Here is a 23,425-nt window from a genome sequence, read left to right as displayed (position 1 = left end):
TTGCTGAACATAATTTGATCTATTGAATTTTAACACATTATTTATAATTGGATCGATTATAATTTTTTTTAAATAATATATTAATATTTTTTAATAATTAATATAAAATATTCCACAATATATTACATTAAAAAATAAGAATTATAAATAAATTTTATAGATTTTCTCTTTATTTATTATTAAAAGAAACTTAGTTTTAATATTGTGGGAGGTTTATTACATAAGACTAGAAAATTTCTAAATTATTTAATTTGAAATGTCTATTTAATTTAAACCTTCGTCTGTTCTATAGATCCTAACCCAAAATATAGGAAGCGGGTCAGACCTGATGCTTGTCGATTTGTTTTTTCCATTCACTCTTGAGGTGTTCGGAGAATCAGCCAGGCTACAGCAATTACATGGCTGATTCTCCGAACACTGCTCCTTTATTTTCTCCCCTAAGCAAGCATTTATTCACAGCCACTCACGCCCACCGGCCTGAACCCCCCAAAGGCAGAAACGGTGACATTATTCATTTGCTACGTAAAAAACCCAACAAGAAACAAAACAGAACAAAGAAGGTTTTCTGAGAATCAAAGAAGGTGAATTGATGTGGAAACAAAAATGGCAAGTAAGAGAGTAGAAAAAGACCCATGTACGGGTAAGCTAACAGCAATATTTACAAGAGCTGCAAAACACGTATTCGGTTTCTTCTTAATGGTGGTTCTATGTAATGTCACGCACTTCCTTCTAAAGCCCGTCTCACAACCTCGAATCACTTCTGATACCTTTGTAAGTCTCTCTCTCTCTCTCTCTCTCTCTCTCTCTCTCTCTCAAACATCTCCATTTTAATTTGTGTGGGTTTCATGTGATTTTTATTACATTGAGGCAATGGACCACGTTACATAGAAAAACTAGATGAATTTTAAGGGAGGGCAAGTCAATAGCCTCTTTTATTTTTTCATGTTGTTGGGATGGAAAGTTAGGTTCTAGTCCGAGAAAGGAAGATGATGATGAAAAGTACTTTTTGAGTTCCAAATAGTTCAAAATGACATAGGTGGAGTTTCCTTCTTCCTCACCCGAACTCTCTCTCTCTCTCTCTCTCTCTCTCTCTCTCTCTATATATATATATATGTATATGTATACATAAAAAGAGTAACAATCCTACGGAGCCTGTTTCAAAGTCTAATCATGCCCTATGCAGGCATATATCGCCATGTGTAAGTCGTCCTTGATTTACTTTGGATAAGGGGACCGGAAGTGGGATGCTTGAAGTTTTCCTTAATACTTTCCATACTTTCCACTACCCCAAAGAAGCCCGAGAACCCCCTGACTACTGGGTGTGTTGGCCTGAAACCAAGTTTCTAAAGTAAACTGATCCTACCCAAAAACAAAACCTACATAACTTATTTCTCTGACAAGCATTGCATCTATCATCATGCAACTATCATCATGCTTGTCACTTCATATGAGACCTTTGCTAAAAGGTGCTTTCTACTGTAGTGGTGATTATGTATCCCATAAACCTCTTTCGTTATGAATAATTGCTGTCTTGTTCTTAATATATATGCAGATAGGGCTGCTCATTGGGAACTTAGGCATTGTACGTACTTTATTTGATAAACCAGCAGCTCAAACTCTGCGTTATATCATTGATTTTGGGATGATATGCTACATGCTTGTGTTGGGTATAGAAATGGATCCATACGTGCTCTTGAAAGCACCAACTCGAGATGCTAAAGTGGCATATGCTGGAATGCTCTCCACATTCATCCTAGCCTGCTCCATAACCCCGTTGCTGAATTATACAGAGAAATTCAAAATAAACTTCACCCTTACCCTCTCCACTGCCCTCTCCAGTACAGCCTCTCCCGTCCTGACTCGTATAATTACTAGTTGTAAAATAGGCAAGTCGGATATTGGCCGGCTTGTCATTGCTGCAGGAATGCATTCTGATTTTATATCCACTCTTCTCGTTTCCATTGGCTATATCGTATATCCAATAAGAGAAAAACCTTCAGGTAAGAGTCGAATTCAAGAAGGCGTAGAGATGAGTTCTGCACTAGTTCTCCAAACAGTGATCACTGCCAAAGTTTCACCGATTATTATGAACTGGGTTAACAATGAGAACCCTGAAGGCAAACCTATGAAAGGTTCACACCTAGTGCTCTCAGTTGCCTTCATGGGTTTGGTTTGCAGCTGCTCGCCTGCATACGGGTACAGCCCCATGCTGAGTGCATTTATGGCGGGGATTTTCTTGCCTAGTAAGGGGAGAGTATCAAAATATGTTATTAGAAAAGTCAACTACTTGTTAACTACCATTTTCTATCCCATTTTCTTTATTTGGATGGGCTTTGAAGCTGATTTCCGAGAGTTTGAACCTGGCCAAATAGGAACTTGGGCAAGGTTGTTTCTACTCTTTTTAATAGCGACAGTAGGGAAGGTCACTGGGACGGTCATCTCTGGCTTGGTGTTGGGATTTCATTGGCCCGAATCGGTCGCCCTTGGGTTGCTTCTCTCTGTAAAGGGCCATTATCAAATTTACTTGGCTATTGCTGCTAACACAGTAAGAATCTATTTTTATGCCTTGTTCTGAAATTTTTGTTTGAAAGAAACTCAGTCTATCCTCTTCTTCATTTGACTGGGTAATTGATATGAAACTTGTTAGAATGCATCTAAGCCAGACCGATCTAGCTAAAGTACATTCGAAATTAAACTAATCATGTCTTGCTGCCATTGGCTATATCCAAAATTTTCCAGTTTTTTTAATGGTAGGTATCTCCATGAATAATCTAAATAGAAAATGCTTCTAATTTTATAACAAGGCATACTTTTTGGGGATTGATAGCAACAGGTAGATAAACACTAAAGTGCCTCTAGGCCACCATGAAACGGAGTATATATTTTTTTTTCTGTGTTTCTTGATACACTAGTTATACCCGACACATTGTTGCGGGAACAAGTAAAAATTATGTGCAGCTAGGACAACAAGTTTGCAGCGCAACCTGAAATGGAAATTATAATACTCTATAATACTCTACAGTTTACTTTGAGCGAGCATTAGCATTGGTTTCATCAAAAGTCAAGTCAAATGCATAAAATGATGAATATGGGTGGGAAAGAGTTGCATTGGATTAGTCAAACCAAATAATGGAAAGTTTTGACCTACAGTGTTTGTCCAGTTTCCTTCAAATATAAAAGGTTACTGTACACTTATCATCTGAATATTTTACTATATTTTAATTCATCAAATGTTTTACTGCATTTACTGCATATTATATGTACTAGAGCAACGAGTATTTACTGCATATTATACGTACTAGAGCAACGAGCTCAATAAAAATAAATATATATATCCATATAAGTTAATAAAAGGTAAAAATATATAGAAGAAGGGTATATGTGTTTGTTGGTTCCTTATGTATTTGTTAAATTATTAATGTATATATAGTTAGTTTAATTACAAAATATGAAAAAATATATATATTATTATTAAAAAATAATATTATATTATTATTTTGATGAATCCAATGGCTAATCCAATGTGGGATTATGGATAGGAAGATTTTAGATTTATAGAAAACTTGTACTTTTCATCAAATTTTGAAGATGGTTTTGATGATGCTAATATGGATGCTTTAATACATTAAAAGAAAGATCTTATACATTCAACTAAAACTGATAATGAATGCAAGTAAGAGGGAAAATGGATGTTTCAATTCTATGGAACAGTTAAATGCTACAGGCATAATTACTAATTAGCCTGGTTTGAAATGGAAGAATGCAATAACTGATAATCATGGATACAACTGTCAATAGCTATGATTTTCGTGCCTATGGGCAGAAGAGAGACACTCATCAACCTGCCTATGATTTTCAATTCTATTGAACAGGTGATGCTCCACGACTATAATCTGTTTACTTTGTGCTCTTACAACCAATGCAGGCCGGCACCACATCAACTACAACCAGCATCGTGTTGGTAATTGCAGTCTTTTTCACTGTTGTGTACACACCATCAGTCGTCTCGCAAATAATCAAACGTGCAAGAAAACGCGCACCAGCTCATCGAATGGCTCTTGAATGGCTTGACCCATCAAAAGAGCTCCGACTCTTGCTATGTGTTCATGGGCCTCAAAATGTGTCTGCTGCCATTAACTTCATAGAGATATCTCGAGGCACAACTGACCCTGGAATCGAGGTATATGTCACTGACATGATTGAAATCACAGACCAAATAGCAGCCACACGTGTGCAAGTTGATGGAGTGGGCAATATGAGAGTCGCTGACCAGTCAGTGATAGATATGAGAGAAGAAATCACGACTGCAGTTCAAGCCTATGAAGATATGAATGGTGATGGTGTTACAATCAGACGAATGCTTGCACTCTCCACATTCAATGCCATGCCCAATGATATTTGTAATTTGGCAGAGGAGTTGATGGCGGCACTCATCATATTGCCATTTCACAAGACCCAACGTGCAGATGGAACATTGGGTGCAGGCCATTCAGGATTTAGATATGTGAACCGCAAGGTAAAATCAGGATATTTACAGAAAGCAGTTGAGAACCTTCTCACTAGACCCATCTCTAATCCAATTGATTGAAAACTTATGAATTGTTCCAAATATCTCAGATGGACAGCCTTTTTTGTTTTCTTTTTGCTTCTTCCCCCAACCTGGGGAATAAAAAAGAGTATAGTTTGTTCCGTCCTTCTGAGTTTTAGCTTGAGTGTAGTTGTTGTTTTCAACAGGTTCTCAGGGATGCCCCATGCTCGGTGGGAATTCTGGTGGATAGAGGTCTTGGATTGATGGAAAGAATATCAAGATCACATGTATCTCCCAACATTGCAGTGATTTTCATTGGTGGCAAAGATGATAGGGAAGCATTAGCCTATGCTGGGCGTGTAGCACGGCATCCTGGAGTAAAACTCACTGTCATAAGATTCTTACTGGAAAACAGTTTAGAGAATGCATCGAGAAGAACCGACAGATATAGGGTCAATGTTGCAGAAGAGGAAGAGGAGATGAAGATCGATGATGAGTGCTTTGCGCAATTTTATGAGAGACAAGTAGCAGGCGGGCATGTTGCATACATGGAGAAGCATCTTGCAAATTCATCTGAGACCTATTCAACTTTAATGTCATTGGAGGGGCAGTATGCACTCATCATTGTAGGAAGAGGGGGAAGGGTAAACTCAGTGTTGACAATGGGAATGAATGATTGGCAGCAGTGTCCAGAACTGGGTCAAATTGGGGATGTTCTGTCAGGATCTGATTTCTCAATGAAAACATCGGTTTTGATCATTCAACAACACAATGTAAAAGGAGAACTAGATGGACTTGATGATGACTTCTCTATCATGTAAAATGTCAACCAACTGCGGTAGCTTAGAACTTTAGAAACTAATTGTAACAAGGAAACGTGGGATTTCTAGAACCTTATTCATTAAAAATGGCGACCACAATGTGAGAATTGACAGCGGGAGTTGCCAAGATAATTTACCCACAGGGTGAAAAAAGCCTAGCAATCCTAGATCTCTTAATAAAACCCTTTTAATCTCCATTTTATTTTATTTTTAATTTTTAACCCTGTTCTTTATTTTTCTTACCATGTCTTCTCATAAAAAGCCTGGTAGAGTCCATCGATGGGATACCGATGAATGACAAAAAAACGTGAAGCAATAATCCACAGCAACGATTCATCCTCAAAGAGTAAAGTAAATCGATGGTGCGGCTTACAGATGAAACCCATAAAGAGAAGTATGGTTCATAAAATCCATAGGGTCTAGTAGTTCTATTGAACAAGTTACGACCATTTACTCAAAGCAGAAGTGCCATGGCCAATTCATTTCGAGTTCCACTTAACCATCAACATAAACAATCCAACGTGCTGCGTCCTTGCATGCTTTGGATGCATATCAGTACTCCCTCGAATGCTTTGCCAACTCAATCTGCAAACAGGGCTTTTGAAGTTAAGAAATGAGCATTTTTTATCTTGACAAAAAATATGAGAATTCTGGAAAATGGGAGATTGATTAATCTTTCAGAACTTAAAATACCTCATGTTAGTGGATCGATACCCTTTTTCACAACTAAGATGACCGAAAGCAACGCAAAAAAACAATATGGAGCTGAAAAATTAAATGGTACTATCTATTTTCCCATTTAAGAACACTGCTTAAGACAATAAAGGAGCAATATTGACACTCGTTTCTATAATTAAAAAAGAAAAAAAGAAAAAAAAGAGTCCTAGAAATCTAGCGCATCTTCATCATCACATAGGAGTATATTTCCTTTAAACACATTGAAAAGAATCCTAAGACATGCATGCTCTAACTCCACCTCTTGTGTTGATGGTATCACAGTTACTAGTGAGAGGAGCTTGTGCATATATGATATCTTCTTGATTGTATCCATGAGAGATGCTTTATAAAAACACGAGCGTTCAGAAGAGAGATTAAATTTGCACACTTCAAATCTTAACATTCTTTCTAAATGCCAGATAAAGAGAGATTTTGTACCTCGAAAGCATTCTTCAAATGATCCAATTCCTTGTCGAGATCATTGATAGCCTGGTTATATGCCTGCATTGGCGACGACTGGCTAGCGGTGTGAATCTACAAAAAAACGCCAAAATCATTGACTAATAGCATCTCGATAAGACCATTAAAAAGGTTAAGAACAGATCGGTTCGTTAAAAAATATTAAGTGGTGGTTGTACTAGTATTGACAGCACCCAAAATCAGTTTCTTCTGAGCATGAAAAATCTAATTAAAAGAAATTCATCTGATTGAAGTCACAAAATCTAAAAAGAATCATTAAAAAAAATTAAAATTAAAATCCCAAAGTAGAGTGACCTTAGAAACTTAACTGCATGTCCATAAGTTTTTCTTAGAAGAAAAGGATAAAGAAAATACTAACCCTAACAATGATTTTGTACTGGAGTGGGTGAGGAAGCTTGTACCCAGCGAATAGCACATTCGGGTCCCTGTGCAATTGCCTGAAAAATGAGCAAAACAAGCAGCCAAAATAGGGATTTGATCAATCAATATTTCATCAAAATGTGAGGAACAGAGAACAACAGTAACTTACTTGATAAGCAAGAAATGGTAAAAGTAAATAAGTGAAATTAAATGAGTCGAGTAATTCAAAATCAGTACATGCGAAGAATGTTTCCGATCGTATGGTCTTCTCTCTCAACGGTGAACGACGCGGCGTTGATTATCTTCGTGTCCCTCTCGTATGACACCCTGGGATTTTATAAGAGAATTTATTTCCAAAAAAAAAAAATGATAAAGAAACAGAGGTTTGAGAGATTGAGAAAGAGTACTGAATGAAGTTACTTTTTGGTGCCTTCGGGGACGACGAAACGTTCATAGCGGTCAGGAGCGTTCATAGCTGCTGTTTCTTTTTCGTGTTCTTCTCCCCTCTCTCAGAATTCTGTCAGATAAATAATGAAGTCGCGTGCACTAGATAAATAATGAAACATCGTCGTTTTAAATAGGAGAAATTTCTTTTTTTTTTCAATGTTTTAAATAGGAAAAAACTTTAAACAATTATAAAAACCATAAACTCGTTTAAAATAACCTCGACCAAACTTTATATAACCTAGTAAGATAAACTTTTTGATTATTGATAATATGAATAAATTTATGACTAATGCTAGATACAGTCTTATAATGTGTAAGTCTCACGCACTCCTTTTAAAAAAAATAAGATTCATTATTAAAAAATTAATTTTCTTGTAAATTATATATTTATTCATTTTTTTCAAATAGAATACGTAAAACTTATACACTCTATAACTGTAAATTACTAAACATCATTTCTCCTTTATGTTTATATTTTTATTCGGTCATTTTGTTAAATTCGGCATTCTACCAATGTTGAAGTAGAATCAATTATGACAAAAATAGATCGTTGGGTCCAATTCATCTCAGAACATTCTCAATAGATACTCTATAAATAATTTTATTTAAAATATAAATAAATTCTCTCAAAAGTACCATCTAATGGATCTTCATGTATTCCATTCTTTATTTTACATTTTATTACAAGAACCCACTAAATATAGAGAAAACTATTTATCATTATAAACATTTCAAATTATTTTCTCTCTCTTGTTATTGATTTTCTATTAGAAGATAAGTATTAAAAAGTATAATATTTAAATGATATAAAGAAAAAATAGATAAATTGATATATGATATATTGTAAAAATTAATATATAGAATATAAAAAATAGGTTTTGATGATATATTTTAAAAAATAAGATGATGAAGTTATTAGGAGTACTCTCACTTTCCCAGCAATCTCTTATTTTGGAAGTCACTTGATCGTCTCGTGTGATTTTTCATGCTAAATTTCATAACTTCAGACATATCCATTGAAGTGACGCATCCTTAAATAGCTTGATTACTTAAATGATAAATATTTCTCTTAAAAATAAATAAATAAAAAATATTTAAAATTGACACATTACTCAGCGTAACAATATGCATAATAATTTAAAAATCATTTTTGTTACGATCATAATCTTTGTCTTAAAACTAGGGTGTAATCGGTCTAGTTCGGTTTAGTTTTGGATAAAATTTATGATCGAATCGGTATGCACTAATTTTATATTTTTCAAAACTGATTATGCATCAATTATCCTCGATTTTACCGTTTTCGGTTTTCTTTGGTCCGATTTTTCGGATTTAATAAGCTATCTCTTTCACTAATTAACAGAATTAAGCAGCACATATCCAAAACTATTAAACTAAACAACTAGATTTTACAAAAGTAAAATTCATGAACTGATTAGCTAGTTAGCTAGGCTCTTCATTATAAGGTTTATTTTTGTGGAGTTGTATTTAGGAATTCAAAATACTCAATTGATTTTTAGCATAAGTGAAGTGAAGATGGATGGTAGTTTCTTTGTCTAGACAAAAGATGATAACAATTAACAACGTGAAAAGGGATTCAATCTCCAAAACACAATCACAAACCTAATCACAAAACACAATTTCACAAACCTAGTCACAAAATCCAATCACAGCAAATTTCACAAACCCAATCAAAGTAAATTTTGGATTAAAAAAACCATGATATCACAAATATCATCTATCATAATTTCAAAGTAATTTCACAAACCTAATCACAAAACTCTAATAAGACAAACACAATCACAAAATTCAATCAAAGTAAATTTCAAATTCAACAAACATAATCACAAAAATCTTAAATTTTGGACTCAAAAATCCTAATTTCACAAAACCCAATCACAAAACGGCAAAACCCAATCAAATAAATTTTGGATTAAAAAATTGATAGTTAATTTCAAAAACAACAAAAAAATTACTATGAGAAACAGAGTGAGGACGAGGTAGAGAGTGTGGGACAGCGGGACGAGTCATGACTAATGAGAGAGTGAGAGACGAGCGAGTGAGATAGTGAGGCTGAGAGACGACAGAGTGAGAAGTTGAGGGTCGAAGTAGAGAGACGAGTGAGTGAGAGATGAGAGTGAGTTGTGCGGCGCCATTTCCTGTAAGGTGGAGACGAGAGAGTCATGGATGAGAGTTGACTTTGTCACTTTAGGGTTTCGTTTTCTATTGATTAATTTGATTTATATTTTCAATGTGTCTTTTAATGATAATTAAAATTTTTCTTTGATAATTTGAGAAATTGATAATTATAATTTATATATATTTGTAATATATTTAATAGACTATAGTGATTTAATATAACTATATTAGTAATTTAATATAAGTATAACTATAATCTATATTAGACTATTAGTATTCTTTAAAAAAAAAATATATTAGACTATTAGTATTACTTACAAATTTATATATTAGTATAGCTATATAAATTATAATATATTAGACTGTATAATAGTATTAATATTAGACTATTAGTATAGTTATATATTAGGATTAGTTATAAACCTATAGTGATTTAGTGTAGTCTATATTAGACTTTTAATATTAGTTATAAACTATATATTAGTCTTAGTTATAAACCTATAGCAACTTAGTATAACTATATGAATTATAAGTATAGTTTATATTAGACTTTCAGTTTTAGCTATAAACTTATATATTAGTATAGATATATAATATATTACACTATATAATAATATTAATATTAGACTATTAGTATAGTTATATATTAGTATTAGTTATAAACTCTATATTATTATTAGTTATAAACTTATAATGACTTAGTATAACTATAGTCTATATTTGACTATTAGTATTAGTTATAAACTTATATTATATTGTTGAAACCAAAATTTCAAGTTTTATGTAATTATATATTTACACATGGATTTTGATGATAACAAATGAATTCAAAGAATAAATAAGTCTCAAGTTCAAGTTGTCTACACAATGGAGTCAAGCACATCAAGGAAACAAGCATGAGCAAGAAGGGAACAAGTTCACATTAAAATTATAAAGTAATGTTGTAAATCTCTTCAAAATTTGAAATTAGGATTAATGCTCAAAATTAATATTTTATCATAAAGCATTAAAATACATTTTCCACATGTGCATGAATATTTTTGAAAATTAAATTTGAAAATTTTGAAAGATGATTGATTGTCATCTTTTACATGTGCATGCCTTGATTAAAGGGTTGAACTTTGAAAATATTAAAGATGATTGATTGTCATCTTTCATATGTGCATGTTTTATTTGAATATTTTCAAAAGTAATTGATGCTTTTTTAGACTTATACAAAAGGTAGATGATTTTGTTTGAAAAATTTGAAAAGTAAAGTGTGCTCATTTTGTCATATATAAAAAGTAAAAGATTATGTTTGAATTTTTTGAAAAGGAAAGTGTGCTCATTTTGTCATATGCCAAAAGTAAAAGATTAGGTTTGATTTTTTTGAAAAAAATGAATAATGTTGTCTTTGACAATTGAAAAAGAATAACCTTTTATTTGAATTTTTTGAAAAAGTGAATGATGTTGTCTTTGACATGTGAATCTTTTTAAATTCGAATATGAAGTCTCATATGCCTATAAATAGATCATTTGAGAGCTTCACATTCACAACACCAAGAGCATACAACATTCATTCAAAACTTTCATTCTCTCTTCTCTAAACATTGAGCCTTAATCCTTGTTCATTTTGAGAGATATAGTTTGGGCTGTATTGTTCTTATTTCACTCATTGAGGAGTGTTTTCTGATAACCTACCCACTATCAGCTTTTGTATCAGAAAAAAGGTGTGTATAACCCTTGTGCGTGTAGAAAGTATTCTACACGGGAAATAGTTGAATCACCACGTGTAAGGTGATTGCAAGTGTAGAGGGTGTTCTACACGGATCCTTTGTAGCGGTGTTGTTCAAAGGTGTAATAGGTTTCTATCTCCACCTGAAGGAGGTTGAATGTGAATTTGGGAATCCTCAAGGGGTAGCTTGAGGCGAAGACGTAGGCAGTGGGGCCGAACCTCGTTAATATACTGAGTTTGCTTCTCTCTTACCCTTACTCTTTATATTTATTGTTATTTCATATTTTGTTTATATTTTATATTATATATTTGATTTCTAATTGTTATTTTTTTAATATAACTCAATTCACCTCTCCTCTTGTGTTAGTTATCTGGGCAACATATATATACTAGTACAGTTATATAAATTATAATATATTAGACTATATAATAGTATTAGTATTAGTTATAAACTATGTATTAGTATAGCTATATAATATATTAGACTATAGATAATATAATTTAATATATATATTTTATGTTTAAAGCATATGATTAATTAAATTTTTGTTTTTAAGATTAAGCTTTTATTTTATAAATTATAATAATATTATAAATATTAAATTTAATATTTTTTTTATCAACCGGTCCGATCCAGTCCTGGAAATAGCAAAACTGGAACCAGTTCTATTCCAAGCGGTTTGGACAATACAAGAACCGGTCCGGTCCAGTTCGGACCCATTTTCCCATTTCCTGATTTAAATTTACACTCCTACTCAAAACTATCTTTTTTATTTTTATTTTTTATTTTCTTTTTCCTTCTCAATAATTTTTCCACAATCAATCTGTTTATATTTTCAACCTTAAAAATGTGATGCGTTGGTCTATTATATTTATTCATTATATACTCATTTGGTTACACAGTTAATATAAGATGAGATGAGATATTTTGTTAAAACTTGAATAAAATATTATTATAATATAATTTTTAATATTAATTTTATTTTAAGATTTGAAAAAGTTGAATTATTTAGTATATTTTGTATGAAAATTTATGAAAATTGTAATAATTATATGAGATGAGATAAAATTGTTTGAGTTTAAATATCCAAATCAGGCATAAGACGAGCACAAGTCACAATTCGTTAAATATTTTAATCTATTGTTCATAAGATGGGAATCGCAATGCTTCCATTTGTTTTTGATATTTGAGTTAAATTCTATTTGATATAAAGGAAAAAAAAACATTATTCTAATAAAGATTTAGCGGAGATTTGTCCCACTCCACTTGAAAATTTAGAAATTTGGTGATGTGGTTTTTTAATGGGAAAACCATATTCGAATTTTCTAAATTGCTATTTCTTTTCCAACTTTTTCATTGTATGAAAAATAAAATATAACTTATTCTCTTGTTGAGACGTGATTATCGGTACATTTATAAAAAATAATAATAACGTTAAATACAAGTCTCAAATAGATAAATTTTTTATAAAAAATGAATCGTACTAATAAAAAATAATTTTTTTACACCTTTTTAAATGTGACCCACATTTTTACAAGAACTTGTATTAAATTTGTTTATTTGAGACGTGTATAAATCATATTTTTTTAAAAAAAATATAAGTGATGTGATATAATATCAGTTCTTCACTTTTAAAAAAGGCGACAATTTAAAGATTGAAATGCTAACTTTGGTAGTATTATAATCATATTACAAAAATTTAGCTCTAAAATTTATATAAAATGTTAAACGAACATTATTATTTTTATTATAATTTTTACCATGTTAAATCAATATATTAAAAAGATTTACAAAATCCTTGATATTTCAACTATAGAGCCATGATGTAATAATGGTCACTTTCTATTGGCCGCTGACCTTGACCAAACCATCTTACTTCAAAAGCCAGACAATGTCATTCGCTCATTGGGTAAACAAAGAACTGCAGCGGAGCTGGCAATAGAGAGCAGAGCATCCTCAAAATCCCCAACCACAAAGGCATCGCGTTAAAGAGAGGATACGAGAGCCCTCTCAACCCACAAACCCAAAACACAACCCGTCCAAAAGCAAACAGAGAGTCGTAACACAAACCCGCCCTTGGGCATGGCCGCTTCTTGAATGATATTTATTTAAAAAAAAACAAAAAAAAGAAAAATCCCCTACTATACATTATTTTTAATTTTTAACTTTTGAAAAAAAAAATTTTGGGAGCGAGCCGAGCGATCCCCCAAAGAACCTCTCTCACTCACCCGAACTCAAAAAAATTTCAAATTCACCCAAAAAATTTCTCTACAATACATGGCCTTTCACGTAGCTTGCCCAATTACATGGTATGGTTACCCTTAACCCCTCTCTCTTCTCCCCCCCCCTCTCTCTTTTTCTTCGTCTCGCTAAAATTCTCTCTGAAACTCTCTCTCTTTCTCTCTCTCTCTCTATGTTGGTTTTTGTGGTTGCAGTCGGCGAATCTGTTTCTGTTCGTTAGGGTTTCCTCGGAGCCTTCACACAGCCAAGGGCAGGATTGACTTTCTGTTGGATGTTTCTAGAATCGATCAGTTTTTGAAGGACCCCTGGCGGATTCGGCCCAGTTCCGATAAGTCCGCTGGCGAAAACGACACCGTCCAGGTTCTCGTCCCTAAGGTCGTCGCCCCGCCTCCGCTGCCTCCGGTTGTTGTGGATGGAGGGATTGGTGCTAGCAATGCGGTGGACGAGCTCGCCGCCGCCGCCTCCGCCCAGAGTAAGCGCATCGCCCTTCAGAAGAAGGCAGCCGCCGCTATGGTCGCCGCCGAAGATTACGCTAGGCGGTTTGAGTCCGGAGATCTTGCGGCGGTGAGTGAGCTACCTTCCATACCAATTAGGCCTATACGAATTATTTTTTTGCGGTTTTTTGTTTGAATTTTATTTTGATTTTTGGTTTTTCATTTATGTGGAGTGTGAGTATGTGGGGGGAGTTGGGTTGTTTGGTTGGTGCATATTAGGAATCAGGTTTTGTTCAAGCATGGATTTTGATTTTCTGGTTCGTGTATAAGAAATAGTTTACTTTATTATGCGTCTTCAATTTTTTAATGTGCGAGATTTTTAGGGGATTTAGTGCAGGTAGTTTTTTTTTTGGCTGGTATTACATAGTTTGCTTGGTGTTTCGTGAAAGTTTCAGAACGTATCTTATTCTATGCTAGAAGTAATTTAAGTAAGGACCTAGAAAGCAACAAAATTGCTTGATCTATGGAGATATCCTACGGAAGAAAAACCTTTAATGTAACAATATATAATGGATTGGGAAACCAGGTGGTTTTCATATTCAATTTGGCGTTTTTTGCCCATACAGGTGGATTTAATGCTTTCAATTTGACTTTTGCTGCAATGAATTCTTGGAGACTTTTATTTTCCGATTTTTTTGTTCGTTATAATGATTGGGTTTTCTAGTAAACAGGATACGTCAAGAGGTCATGCAGGGGAAGAGCAGGGTCAGTCCAACGTGAATGTAATGTGCCGGTTGTGCTTCTTTGGTGAAAATGAAGGTAGTGAGAAAGCAAGGAGGATGCTTCCATGCAAGAAGTGTGGTAAGAAGTACCATAGGAGCTGCTTGAAATCTTGGGCTCAACATAGGGGTAAGATTTACTGGCCGGACATCTTTATGTTGGTGCAAGCAACACATGCTTTTATTCATTCGACTTGATTGCAGATTTATTTCACTGGAGTTCATGGGTCTGCCCCTCTTGTCGAATTTGCGAGGTAAAAGACGATGTGCAATACGATTGAACCATTGTTGTTGCATCTTTCATTCTTAATAGTTAGTATTATGGGCTATAGCTATTTTTGAGAGAACATTCGAAGATAAGGAGCGGACAAAAGAGGAGCTTAGTTCTATTTTTTTCAGTACTTTATTCCTGTGGACTCTAGCTATAGACTTTAATGGTTTAAATGTACATGAGTTCCTTGCAACTTCTATAGCGACCTAGATAGGTCTTATCTCTTGTATACCATCTTGTGTACTTGGGCTATGCCTATTATTATTAATACTACCGTTTTACTTATAAAAAAAAATAGTTAGTATTATGGGCTTCCTCTATTGTACTGAATGGCACTTCTTTTACTGACTTTATGCTGCTCTTTGCAGCTCCTAGCCTGTAGCAAGGCTCTTTGTATACCCCCTGTCTACTGCCTTGCCCTTTTCTTTATCTAATATATTTCCTTTTACTTATAAAAGAAAAAAGTTAAATGAAAAGTAAAAAATTATGTAGTAAGGTCATGACACTACAACTTTTTGCTTGTGAGGATCTTGTTGCGTTATTTCGTCACAACCTTGTTCAATGAATACTAAAAATTCCTGAAGGTTGGCAGTTTTTGCCTTGTAGTGTTTGCCCCTTGGAGGCCCATTGACATCATAACTTTATTCATTGCTTGATGATTATAAATTTGGTCTCACCTAGTTTGATCTGCGTATAATTATTATAATGATATCATATTTTGTTTCCCTTGCTTTGTCCAGGTGTGTCTAAAAATGGGAGACCCAAATAAATTTATGTTCTGTAAACGGTGCGATGGCGCTCACCACTGTTACTGCCAGCAGCCGTCACACAAGGCGAGTATAAATTGCTTGTTCCGAAGTTCTCTATCTTGATTAAAAGAGATTGCTTATGTTTTGTTTGTGACTGCAGAATGTCAGTTCTGGGCCTTATTTGTGCCCAAAGCACACGAGATGTCACAGCTGTGGCTCAACTGTCCCTGGAAATGGCTCGAGTGTTAGGTATTGATTGTTACTCATGATAGTGTGATCTTTTGGTATTTATTTTGTGTTTAATTGAGTGTTGTAGTTTTTTGTGATAATTGAAGTTCTTAAGATCCCAATATTGGGTGTTGGGCACACCTTGTGATCATCGGGCCTTCCAGTACTATGCTTGTTGGTTGTAGTCTACATCTACCAAATTTTGAGATTCCGGAGAAGAGTTTGACTTTCACTATTGGAAGTGTACTTCGGGTTTTTTATTTGGTTTATTCAGTTCTTGTACACAGTCCTGACTTCAGCTGCTCCTGTAGTTATAGCTGGAACATTAGCTTATCTATTTCTAGGTAGCATTATTTTCCCTCTTTTTTTCATACTATAGTTAGGTGTAGCTTTTGTATAGTTCCCATGTAATTAGCTTGCCCCAAGGATTGTTGATTTATAAATTTCAACTTATAAAAGTAAGTTATAGCTGGAACATGATTTAGTTGTTTGATAGTTATTCTGCATAAAGACTCTTCTTCCAATAAATATAAACACAGGATTGACGGTGAGATCATCAGTTTAATTTCTTCAAGGTTTCTGAGTTGTGTCTACCTCCCATATAATAAACAACAAATGAAAAAAAGGCATTTTCATTTGTATTATGTGAGTTTTTTGCATTTGTAATGATCGCAAATGGCAATCTCTTTTTTGACCCTTATGTACTTGCAACCTGACTGATAAAGTATCTTACATACTTGCAATCTGAGTATCGCATTCACTATTAGTAGGTGGATTCATCATTTTCTTTTTAAATTTACAGGTGGTTTCTTGGTTACACTTGCTGTGATGCTTGTGGAAGATTATTTGTGAAGGGGAACTATTGCCCTGTTTGTTTGAAGGTATCAATGTCATTTTTGAAATTATTAATTCTGATTACTAATTTGTGCATTTTTGTTCTGGTTGTATACTGCATCGTTGATGCTTTTTTATTTTGATAGGGCATGGTTGATATTTTTAGTTAGACAGTCCTTTTTTTTGTGCGCCGACCTTTTGTTTGTGGGTTGTTGGGGGGGGGGGGGGGGCGGGGGGTTAGTGTTCTAGGGTTACATGTTTTTTTTTTTTTCGACAAGTTAGAAGAAATTTGATTCGAAATTGTTTGTTTGAAGGTATCAATGTCATTTTTGAAATTATTAATTCTGATTACTAATTTGTGCATTTTTGTTCTGGTTGTATACTGCATGGTTGATGCTTTTTTATTTTGATAGGGCATGGTTGATATTTTTAGTTAGACAGTCCTTTTTTTTGTGCGCCGACCTTTTGTTTGTGGGTTGTTGGGGGGGGGGGGGGGGGTTAGTGTTCTAGGGTTACATGTTTTTTTTTTTTTCGACAAGTTAGAAGAAATTTGATTCGAAATGATTGTATAGGCGAAGCCTATTTACACGGGAAGTATATGAAAGAAAATACCTAAATACATTCTAGGAAATGGAAAGCGATATCAGAAAATCATGAACGGAAGAGCCATTAATCACTAAAGCTGAAAACCAAAACACAGAGTGCACAAAGAAATTCCAGAGTTGCACCAAAGTACACCCTTGTAATTAAAAAACTCATTGAATGTAGCCAATGAGTTCTAGTTCAATTGACACTTCCTCCATCAAGTGAGAATGGGTAGGAGGGTATGATGGGGATTCACTATCTGTGGTATGTGCTTATCAATGGAGGAAAAAAAGGCAAAAAAGTAATTTTGAATGCAATTTTATTAGTGTTTGAAATCTGTTTTGTCCTCTCTGTGTGTGCCTGGTGAGTCTAGTGAGAGTTGGTTCTTCTTTTAGCCAAAAAAGGAAGAGAAAAAAGACTTAATAAGATGTGTTGGTCCAATTTTGTAGGTATATAGAGATTCAGAGTCAACACCAATGGTTTGCTGTGATGTTTGCCAGCGCTGGGTGCATTGCCAGTGTGACGGTATCAGGTTCATTTCTGGATCTGATCTGAATGGACCCATTATCTTTGTTCTATAGTATTTTGTTTTATTGCAGGTTTCTTGGGATAGCATTATGAAAATAATCTGACCTGTGAAAGTGGGTGAATTATTTTTTCAAGACACTAAATTGCCTTTTTTTTTTTGGAAAAATAATGTCTTGCAGTGATGAAAAATACGCGCAGTTTCAAGTAGATGGAAATCTTCAGTACAAATGCCCCACATGTCGTGGGGAGTGCTATCAGGTTTAGTTGAAAAGATATGAGAGTTGTTATTGGGGTTTTGTTTTAGGCGTTCTTGCATTTGACTTATAGTTTTTAACATAAATTTATGTCAGGTCAAGGGTATTGAGGATGCTATTCAAGAGCTTTGGAGAAGGAGGGATGAAGCTGACCGAGATTTAATTGCTAGCTTGAGGGCTGCTGCAGGTTTGCCAACCCAAGAAGAAATATTTTCTATTTCACCTTATTCAGATGACGAAGAAAATGGTCCTACAAGATTAAAGAATGAATTCGGACGGTCCTTGAAGTTTTCTCTCAAAGGATTGGTTGAAAAGTCACCAAAAAAGGCCAAAGATTATGGAAAGAAGTCTTCAAATAAAAAACATGCCAAGAAGAAAGGATATGAGTCGATCGGTAACATAGAAGCCCAGGAGGGTTTCGAAGGACATAATGATGCCCAGTCTTTTGGATATGGCATGGATGATGAGAAGAGTGACGAGAAGCAGTTCCATGGAAAGGAAGGTCTGGAAAGGGATTCTTTTCCCATGGCTGGAAATCTGAATCATACTGAAGGGATTTGCTCAATCAATCAACCGGGAGTTTTGAAGCACAAGTTTGTTGATGAGGTGATGTTAAGTGATGAAGATAGGGTCCCCAGAGTTGTTCGACTCAAGAATAGTAACTCTTATAGTTTGGATACTGGAGAAGACGCTGGAAAACAGGCTAGCAAGTCAAAAAATGTGAAAGGAAAGAAGATTGTTATAAGTCTAGGTCCGCGAAAAATAAATGTTACTAACTCTCCTAGGTCGGATGCTTCAAGCTGTCAGAGAGAACAAGATCTGATGACCTCCAATGGTATGGCTACGGCTTATAACTTTGCTTTTTCGAGGCATAATTATCATTGGGCAAGGATGATTCTTGCCATAGGAGGATAGCCGTGTGTGTGTGTGTTTGATAAGGGTTTGCAGGAATTGCACAAGCTTGTTTTATTGCCTGTTGAGATTAATAGAGTTTGTTGTTCTAGTCTTATGGTAATGTTGCTTAACAAGTTTTTAGCTAATAATTGATAAGTTAATCTTCTTTTTTTTTGCCTTATGTTGCTTTCTTTCTTTAATTTGATATGAATAACTATCTATAACTTTTAAACCATAAAAACTGATGTTAAATGGCCATTATAATGATTGTATATGCTACATCATTTTCACCGCATTTTCATTTATTTTAATCTTTTCCTTTGCTTATTGTCTTCCAACATTTCTCCTTCAGAAGATCTCATTAAGTGATTTCACTTTCAGCCTCTTGGTTTTTTTTTATACTTTCCTTTTAGGTTCTTGCTTCATGCGTTCTGTTTGTTTAGCTTCAGCAAGATATTAAGGCAAAATGGATGTTTCTAATATAATTATTTTGACTTCGGTTCTCTTTAGACTACAATTCAGTTTGTTGAAAGGTGAGAATTTTAGTATCTCTTTTTGTCTCTATTGCATGACCTATGAATTCATTTTCACAACCAGGCAGTGCAAATACAAGCCAGTGGAAAACGAGTGACAAACTTACAGTGGATAGACATGTTGGCACTGCTAAATTTGGTGATAGTAAAGGTAGGATTGTTGATTTTTTTTCATCGACTAAAAAGAGTGATTTTCCACTCTTTATTTCTCAAACTACCTCTGATTCACACCATCGTGGATGAAGTTGATATTTTATTTTAAGTTGCACTAAAAAACTTCATTGGGACTTTCTACAATTGGCAGGAGACAGAACTGATAGCTCTGGACAAGTGAAGCTTTTGAAGGTCGCCAGGAAAGAAGGAAATTTGCTAAAATTGGGCAAAGTTAAATCAGAAGTTTCTGATGTAAGCCTCAGATTTGGCAGAGGGAGCAGTGCTGATGCACATGAAAGTGCTACTCACGAGCATGCACGAATTTTATTGGGAAAGAGAAACAGTGGAGGAAACACAGCTGCATCAGGGTCTTTTGGTGAAGTAAGAGGTAGCAAGGAGTTGTTGGGGAGGCCATCGGAAAGGCGGCCTGAGATGTATGATGAAGGTAATGATGATTATGGTCAGACTCCTGGTTCACATTTGCCAAAAGATTCGAAACCCCTACTGAGGTTCAAATTTAAGAAACCCACCCTTGAAAACCAGAAATCTCCTCATCCTGAGGAAGAAAGGAGTTCTATCAAGGGTCAAAGGTCAAAAAGGAGGAGACCCTCACCCTTGGAGAAAACATCTCAAGATGTGACACCATCACAACAAGAAAATTTGATGGATGAGATTATGGACGCTAATTGGATACTGAAAAAGTTGGGTAAAGATGCAATTGGAAAGAGAGTCGAAGTTCATCAGTTATCTGACAATTCATGGTGAGTTTTTGTTTTCTTTCCTAATGCATATACATTATGGGTGGGGGAAGGGAATCATGAAGGTAAAATGAGAATAACCCAGCTCATCAAGCACAGTGTTAGTTGTAAGCCGAAACTGATGCCTCTTTCCCAAGTTTTTTTTTTACCAATTTCTATCTCCAAGCAGAGAACTTGTTTGGCGGCTCAATTGGATCAATTTAAATCTCTACCCCACCTCCACCTTTTTTTTCTCCCAATAAAGGAATAAATGAAAAATATGTCCATATTCCCCATGAGTTTGCAAAATCCGTTAAAATGGAAGTTGCTAATTTGCTGTGTTATTTCAAATGCCATGAAACTGAATGATGAATGCCATTTTTGTTTGAATATAACGTCTCCATTTCCCGTGAAATTATTATAAGGAAAAATCTATTTATTATTATTTTTATTATCCTCTCAACATCTCTTGATGTGGCCCACAAGTGAAATATAATAAATAGTCTATAATCATTTAATACCACATAATAGAATGATGAGAGGATGATAGTAAAAGGAGATGATAATTAGCATTACTCTTATTATAATCCTTGACGTAAGTGTGTTGTGGGTTAAATTATTATTTCTAATTTATTTTATATCTAGGCACAAGGGAGTGGTTGCCAACATAATTGAAGGCACGTCATCATTATCTGTTAGCCTAGATGATGGTAAAGTGAAGACCTTGGAGCTTGGTAAACAAGGGATTCGCTTTGTTCCTCAAAAGCAGAAGAGATCAAGAACATGAAGGCCGAGCTTGTTTTTGATGGGTGTACATTTTGTTTGGAAGTTTTGTTTCATGTGAAAGATGAAGAGGCAGCTCTCCATTCTCCAAGGCCCCAAGAGGTGCTGAGTTTACTCCTTCCCGTCGCTTGTAGTACTGCTGATATTTTGCCGCAGGATTATTGTTGGCTGGGCTATTCAGTTTTCTAAACGGCCAATCCCATTCAACCTTTGTTTTATTCTAGTAGTTAAAATGTTCTCCATATTTTATTCCTTTATTATTCCCCCTTTCTTTACATGAATCTGAGTAAACTTTGATTCTTAGATGTAGCTTTGCTTCAGTCACCACTTCGGTGTGGAACTCAGACATTTAGGAGTCCACTGTAACCAAATAGGAATGGGTGGCCTGAAAAATGTTAGCTCCTGTTAGTGACTACATTGTGAATAACATACTCATCTATTAGCTTATTATCAAAGGTGTTTGTCTATGATGTCCTCCTGTTTCCTCTCTCACGTCTTTTTTCTCCCTTTCATTTACAGAACCAGAATTAAGCGAATGTAGTTATCTTAATGCACCTTTTTAAAAATAAAAAATAAAACCGAAAATTGTTGTAGAATAATTTCGGTAACCCTGATCTATTTGTTCTTTACTATGAAAAGTGAAAACGGATGAAATAATCGAGGGATCTGACTGTGACGCTCCCAAATCCCCACGCTCGAATACGAGGAAATCGAGACGTCTGGATGGTGACAACCCGGGGTCACCATCCTATCGACGGGTGTCAAGTGTGTGCAAAGGCAACATATGTGCACAGAGAAACACGCAGCGGATAACGAAAGTCAACAATTAAGTACCATAATTTTCTTAAAGTACTACAAGCTGTTTAAAACATATATAAATAAAATATTATAAAAAACACAAATACAGTTTTAAACCAAATATAAAGCATAGCATCAGCAACCCGGCGGAGCCGCATCCTCGGGCTCAGCCTCCTCCTCTTCGTCCTCCAACTCTGCACCAAAAGCTACGGAACCAAAAATGGTACCGCAGGTAAGTAAAATCCAAACACTACTAGATAAAAACACATAGAACTCAAACAATATGCATGAACATGCCCAATGCACAAAGCCCATAAAACACGATTTTTTCACACACGCCAAAAAACCCATTTGGCCCAAAAACACATCATTTCCGAAAAAAACACGCCAAAAGTCACATTTGGCCTTTATCCGACTCAAACCAGAATCCATTTTATCCGTATGCACCATGACCTCCCCTAGGGGTCATCCGCACACCCTGGCTCCAGTGCCACACCGCAGAGTACCACCACGCATGTGACACCTAACGAGCGATGCCCAGTTCCGCGCCCCGCGCGTTCGTAGCCAAGCATCCTCTAGCCCTCGCCAGCGAAGGGCCACGGAGTCGGTGAGTAGAGCGATGCCCGCTTCCGCGCCCGGCGCGTTTGTAGCCAAGCATCCCCTAGCCCCGCTCCCGTCTTCGCCCATCGACAACCCATGGGACGTCACTCAGTTTATTCCGCTCCCGAGTGACCAGAGGAGCTCCACCGAGATAATACCCTATCCCGGCTTGGGGTCGTGATACACACGCACTCGTAAGTCCACTTACGCCAATAAACAGGCTTTTCACACTTAAACAAAAACACACATGCATGCACCATGTAATGCCATATCAATGCACAAAAATAAACCAACAACATAAACGTGGAAGATACAAACGACTGTGAAGCACCGGAATCAAATAAAGTACAAGCATAAAACTCATACAAACAGACTCTTCCTGAACCAAACACATCAACCCATGAAATCCAAAAAGCAAAGAGTAAACCACATACACCAAAAATTAAATCCAACTTAAAATTAAATTAAACCATACTTGTAATTACTCCAGCATCATGGGTCGCTGGCGCCTCATCATCCACCTCTCCGGGTGTGACAGCATAAACCTGGGCTTGCACTGCTTGTCTTGGGTTGGTTCTTCCACCGTGTCTACCTCCACGGCTTCCTTCAACTCTGACGGAGCAATCCCGAGCGATATGTCCCACTTGACCGCACCGGTAACACTGGGGTCCGCTACTCATCCGACACTCGCCCTCATGAGCTCTATTACAAGCTCCACAAATAGGCACCTGTCCTCCCATACGAACACCTGAGGACGTTTGAGGTCGAGTTCCGGTCTGCTGAACAAACTTCTGGGGCGAACCCGAGCTGCTTCCTTCAC

The 23,425-nt window shown here is 35.5% G+C and overlaps 3 protein-coding genes across 3 annotated transcripts; 2 read left to right on the top strand and 1 right to left on the bottom strand.

The window, feature by feature from the left end:
• Nucleotides 1-320: 320 nt before the first annotated feature.
• Nucleotides 321-5,569, top strand: LOC122290864 (cation/H(+) antiporter 28-like). Its single transcript, XM_043098532.1, has 4 exons — nt 321-771; nt 1,553-2,545; nt 3,926-4,516; nt 4,735-5,569. Exons 1-4 carry the CDS (start codon nt 604-606, stop codon nt 5,347-5,349), a joined length of 2,367 nt encoding a protein of 788 aa, XP_042954466.1. The 5' UTR covers nt 321-603; the 3' UTR covers nt 5,350-5,569.
• An 88-nt stretch (nt 5,570-5,657) lies between these two features.
• Nucleotides 5,658-7,464, bottom strand: LOC122290865 (DNA-directed RNA polymerases II, IV and V subunit 11-like). The gene is made up of 5 exons (XM_043098534.1): nt 7,327-7,464; nt 7,144-7,233; nt 6,905-6,983; nt 6,505-6,600; nt 5,658-5,934 (listed from the first exon to the last, which is right to left on the bottom strand). Exons 1-5 carry the CDS (start codon nt 7,377-7,379, stop codon nt 5,902-5,904), a joined length of 351 nt encoding a protein of 116 aa, XP_042954468.1. The 5' UTR covers nt 7,380-7,464; the 3' UTR covers nt 5,658-5,901.
• Nucleotides 7,465-13,173: 5,709 nt separating this feature from the next.
• LOC122291921 lies at nt 13,174-21,677 on the top strand. The gene is made up of 13 exons (XM_043099969.1): nt 13,174-13,513; nt 13,640-14,009; nt 14,611-14,788; nt 14,863-14,912; nt 15,670-15,762; nt 15,839-15,927; nt 16,709-16,787; nt 17,775-17,857; nt 18,033-18,111; nt 18,204-18,942; nt 19,599-19,685; nt 19,839-20,448; nt 21,070-21,677. The coding sequence occupies exons 1-13, from the start codon at nt 13,482-13,484 to the stop codon at nt 21,209-21,211; spliced, it is 2,631 nt and encodes an 876-aa protein (XP_042955903.1). The 5' UTR covers nt 13,174-13,481; the 3' UTR covers nt 21,212-21,677.
• The last annotated feature ends 1,748 nt before the right edge of the window (nt 21,678-23,425 follow it).

Source organism: Carya illinoinensis, chromosome 13, assembly GCF_018687715.1.
Source record: "Carya illinoinensis cultivar Pawnee chromosome 13, C.illinoinensisPawnee_v1, whole genome shotgun sequence".
Lineage (NCBI taxonomy): Eukaryota > Viridiplantae > Streptophyta > Magnoliopsida > Fagales > Juglandaceae > Carya > Carya illinoinensis.
This window is presented reverse-complemented; position numbering and strand designations above follow the sequence as displayed.

What these genes read in the sequence shown, in the direction of transcription:
- LOC122290865 (XM_043098534.1), bottom strand. Translation starts at nt 7,379, where the DNA reads ATGAACGCTCCTGACCGCTATGAACGTTTCGTCGTCCCCGAAGGCACC. An exon ending in GTCCCCGAAGGCACCAAAAA is followed by an intron (nt 7,234 to 7,326) that starts GTAACTTCATTC and finishes ATAAAATCCCAG; the next exon opens with GGTGTCATACGAGAGGGACA. An exon ending in AGTACAAAATCATTGTTAGG is followed by an intron (nt 6,601 to 6,904) that starts GTTAGTATTTTC and finishes GTTTTTTTGTAG; the next exon opens with ATTCACACCGCTAGCCAGTC.
- LOC122291921 (XM_043099969.1), top strand. Translation starts at nt 13,482, where the DNA reads ATGGCCTTTCACGTAGCTTGCCCAATTACATG. An exon ending in GTAGCTTGCCCAATTACATG is followed by an intron (nt 13,514 to 13,639) that starts GTATGGTTACCC and finishes TTGTGGTTGCAG; the next exon opens with TCGGCGAATCTGTTTCTGTT. An exon ending in CCTCTTGTCGAATTTGCGAG is followed by an intron (nt 14,913 to 15,669) that starts GTAAAAGACGAT and finishes TGCTTTGTCCAG; the next exon opens with GTGTGTCTAAAAATGGGAGA.
- LOC122290864 (XM_043098532.1), top strand. Translation starts at nt 604, where the DNA reads ATGGCAAGTAAGAGAGTAGAAAAAGACCCATGTACGGGTAAGCTAACA. An exon ending in GAATCACTTCTGATACCTTT is followed by an intron (nt 772 to 1,552) that starts GTAAGTCTCTCT and finishes ATATATATGCAG; the next exon opens with ATAGGGCTGCTCATTGGGAA. An exon ending in TTAGATATGTGAACCGCAAG is followed by an intron (nt 4,517 to 4,734) that starts GTAAAATCAGGA and finishes TGTTTTCAACAG; the next exon opens with GTTCTCAGGGATGCCCCATG.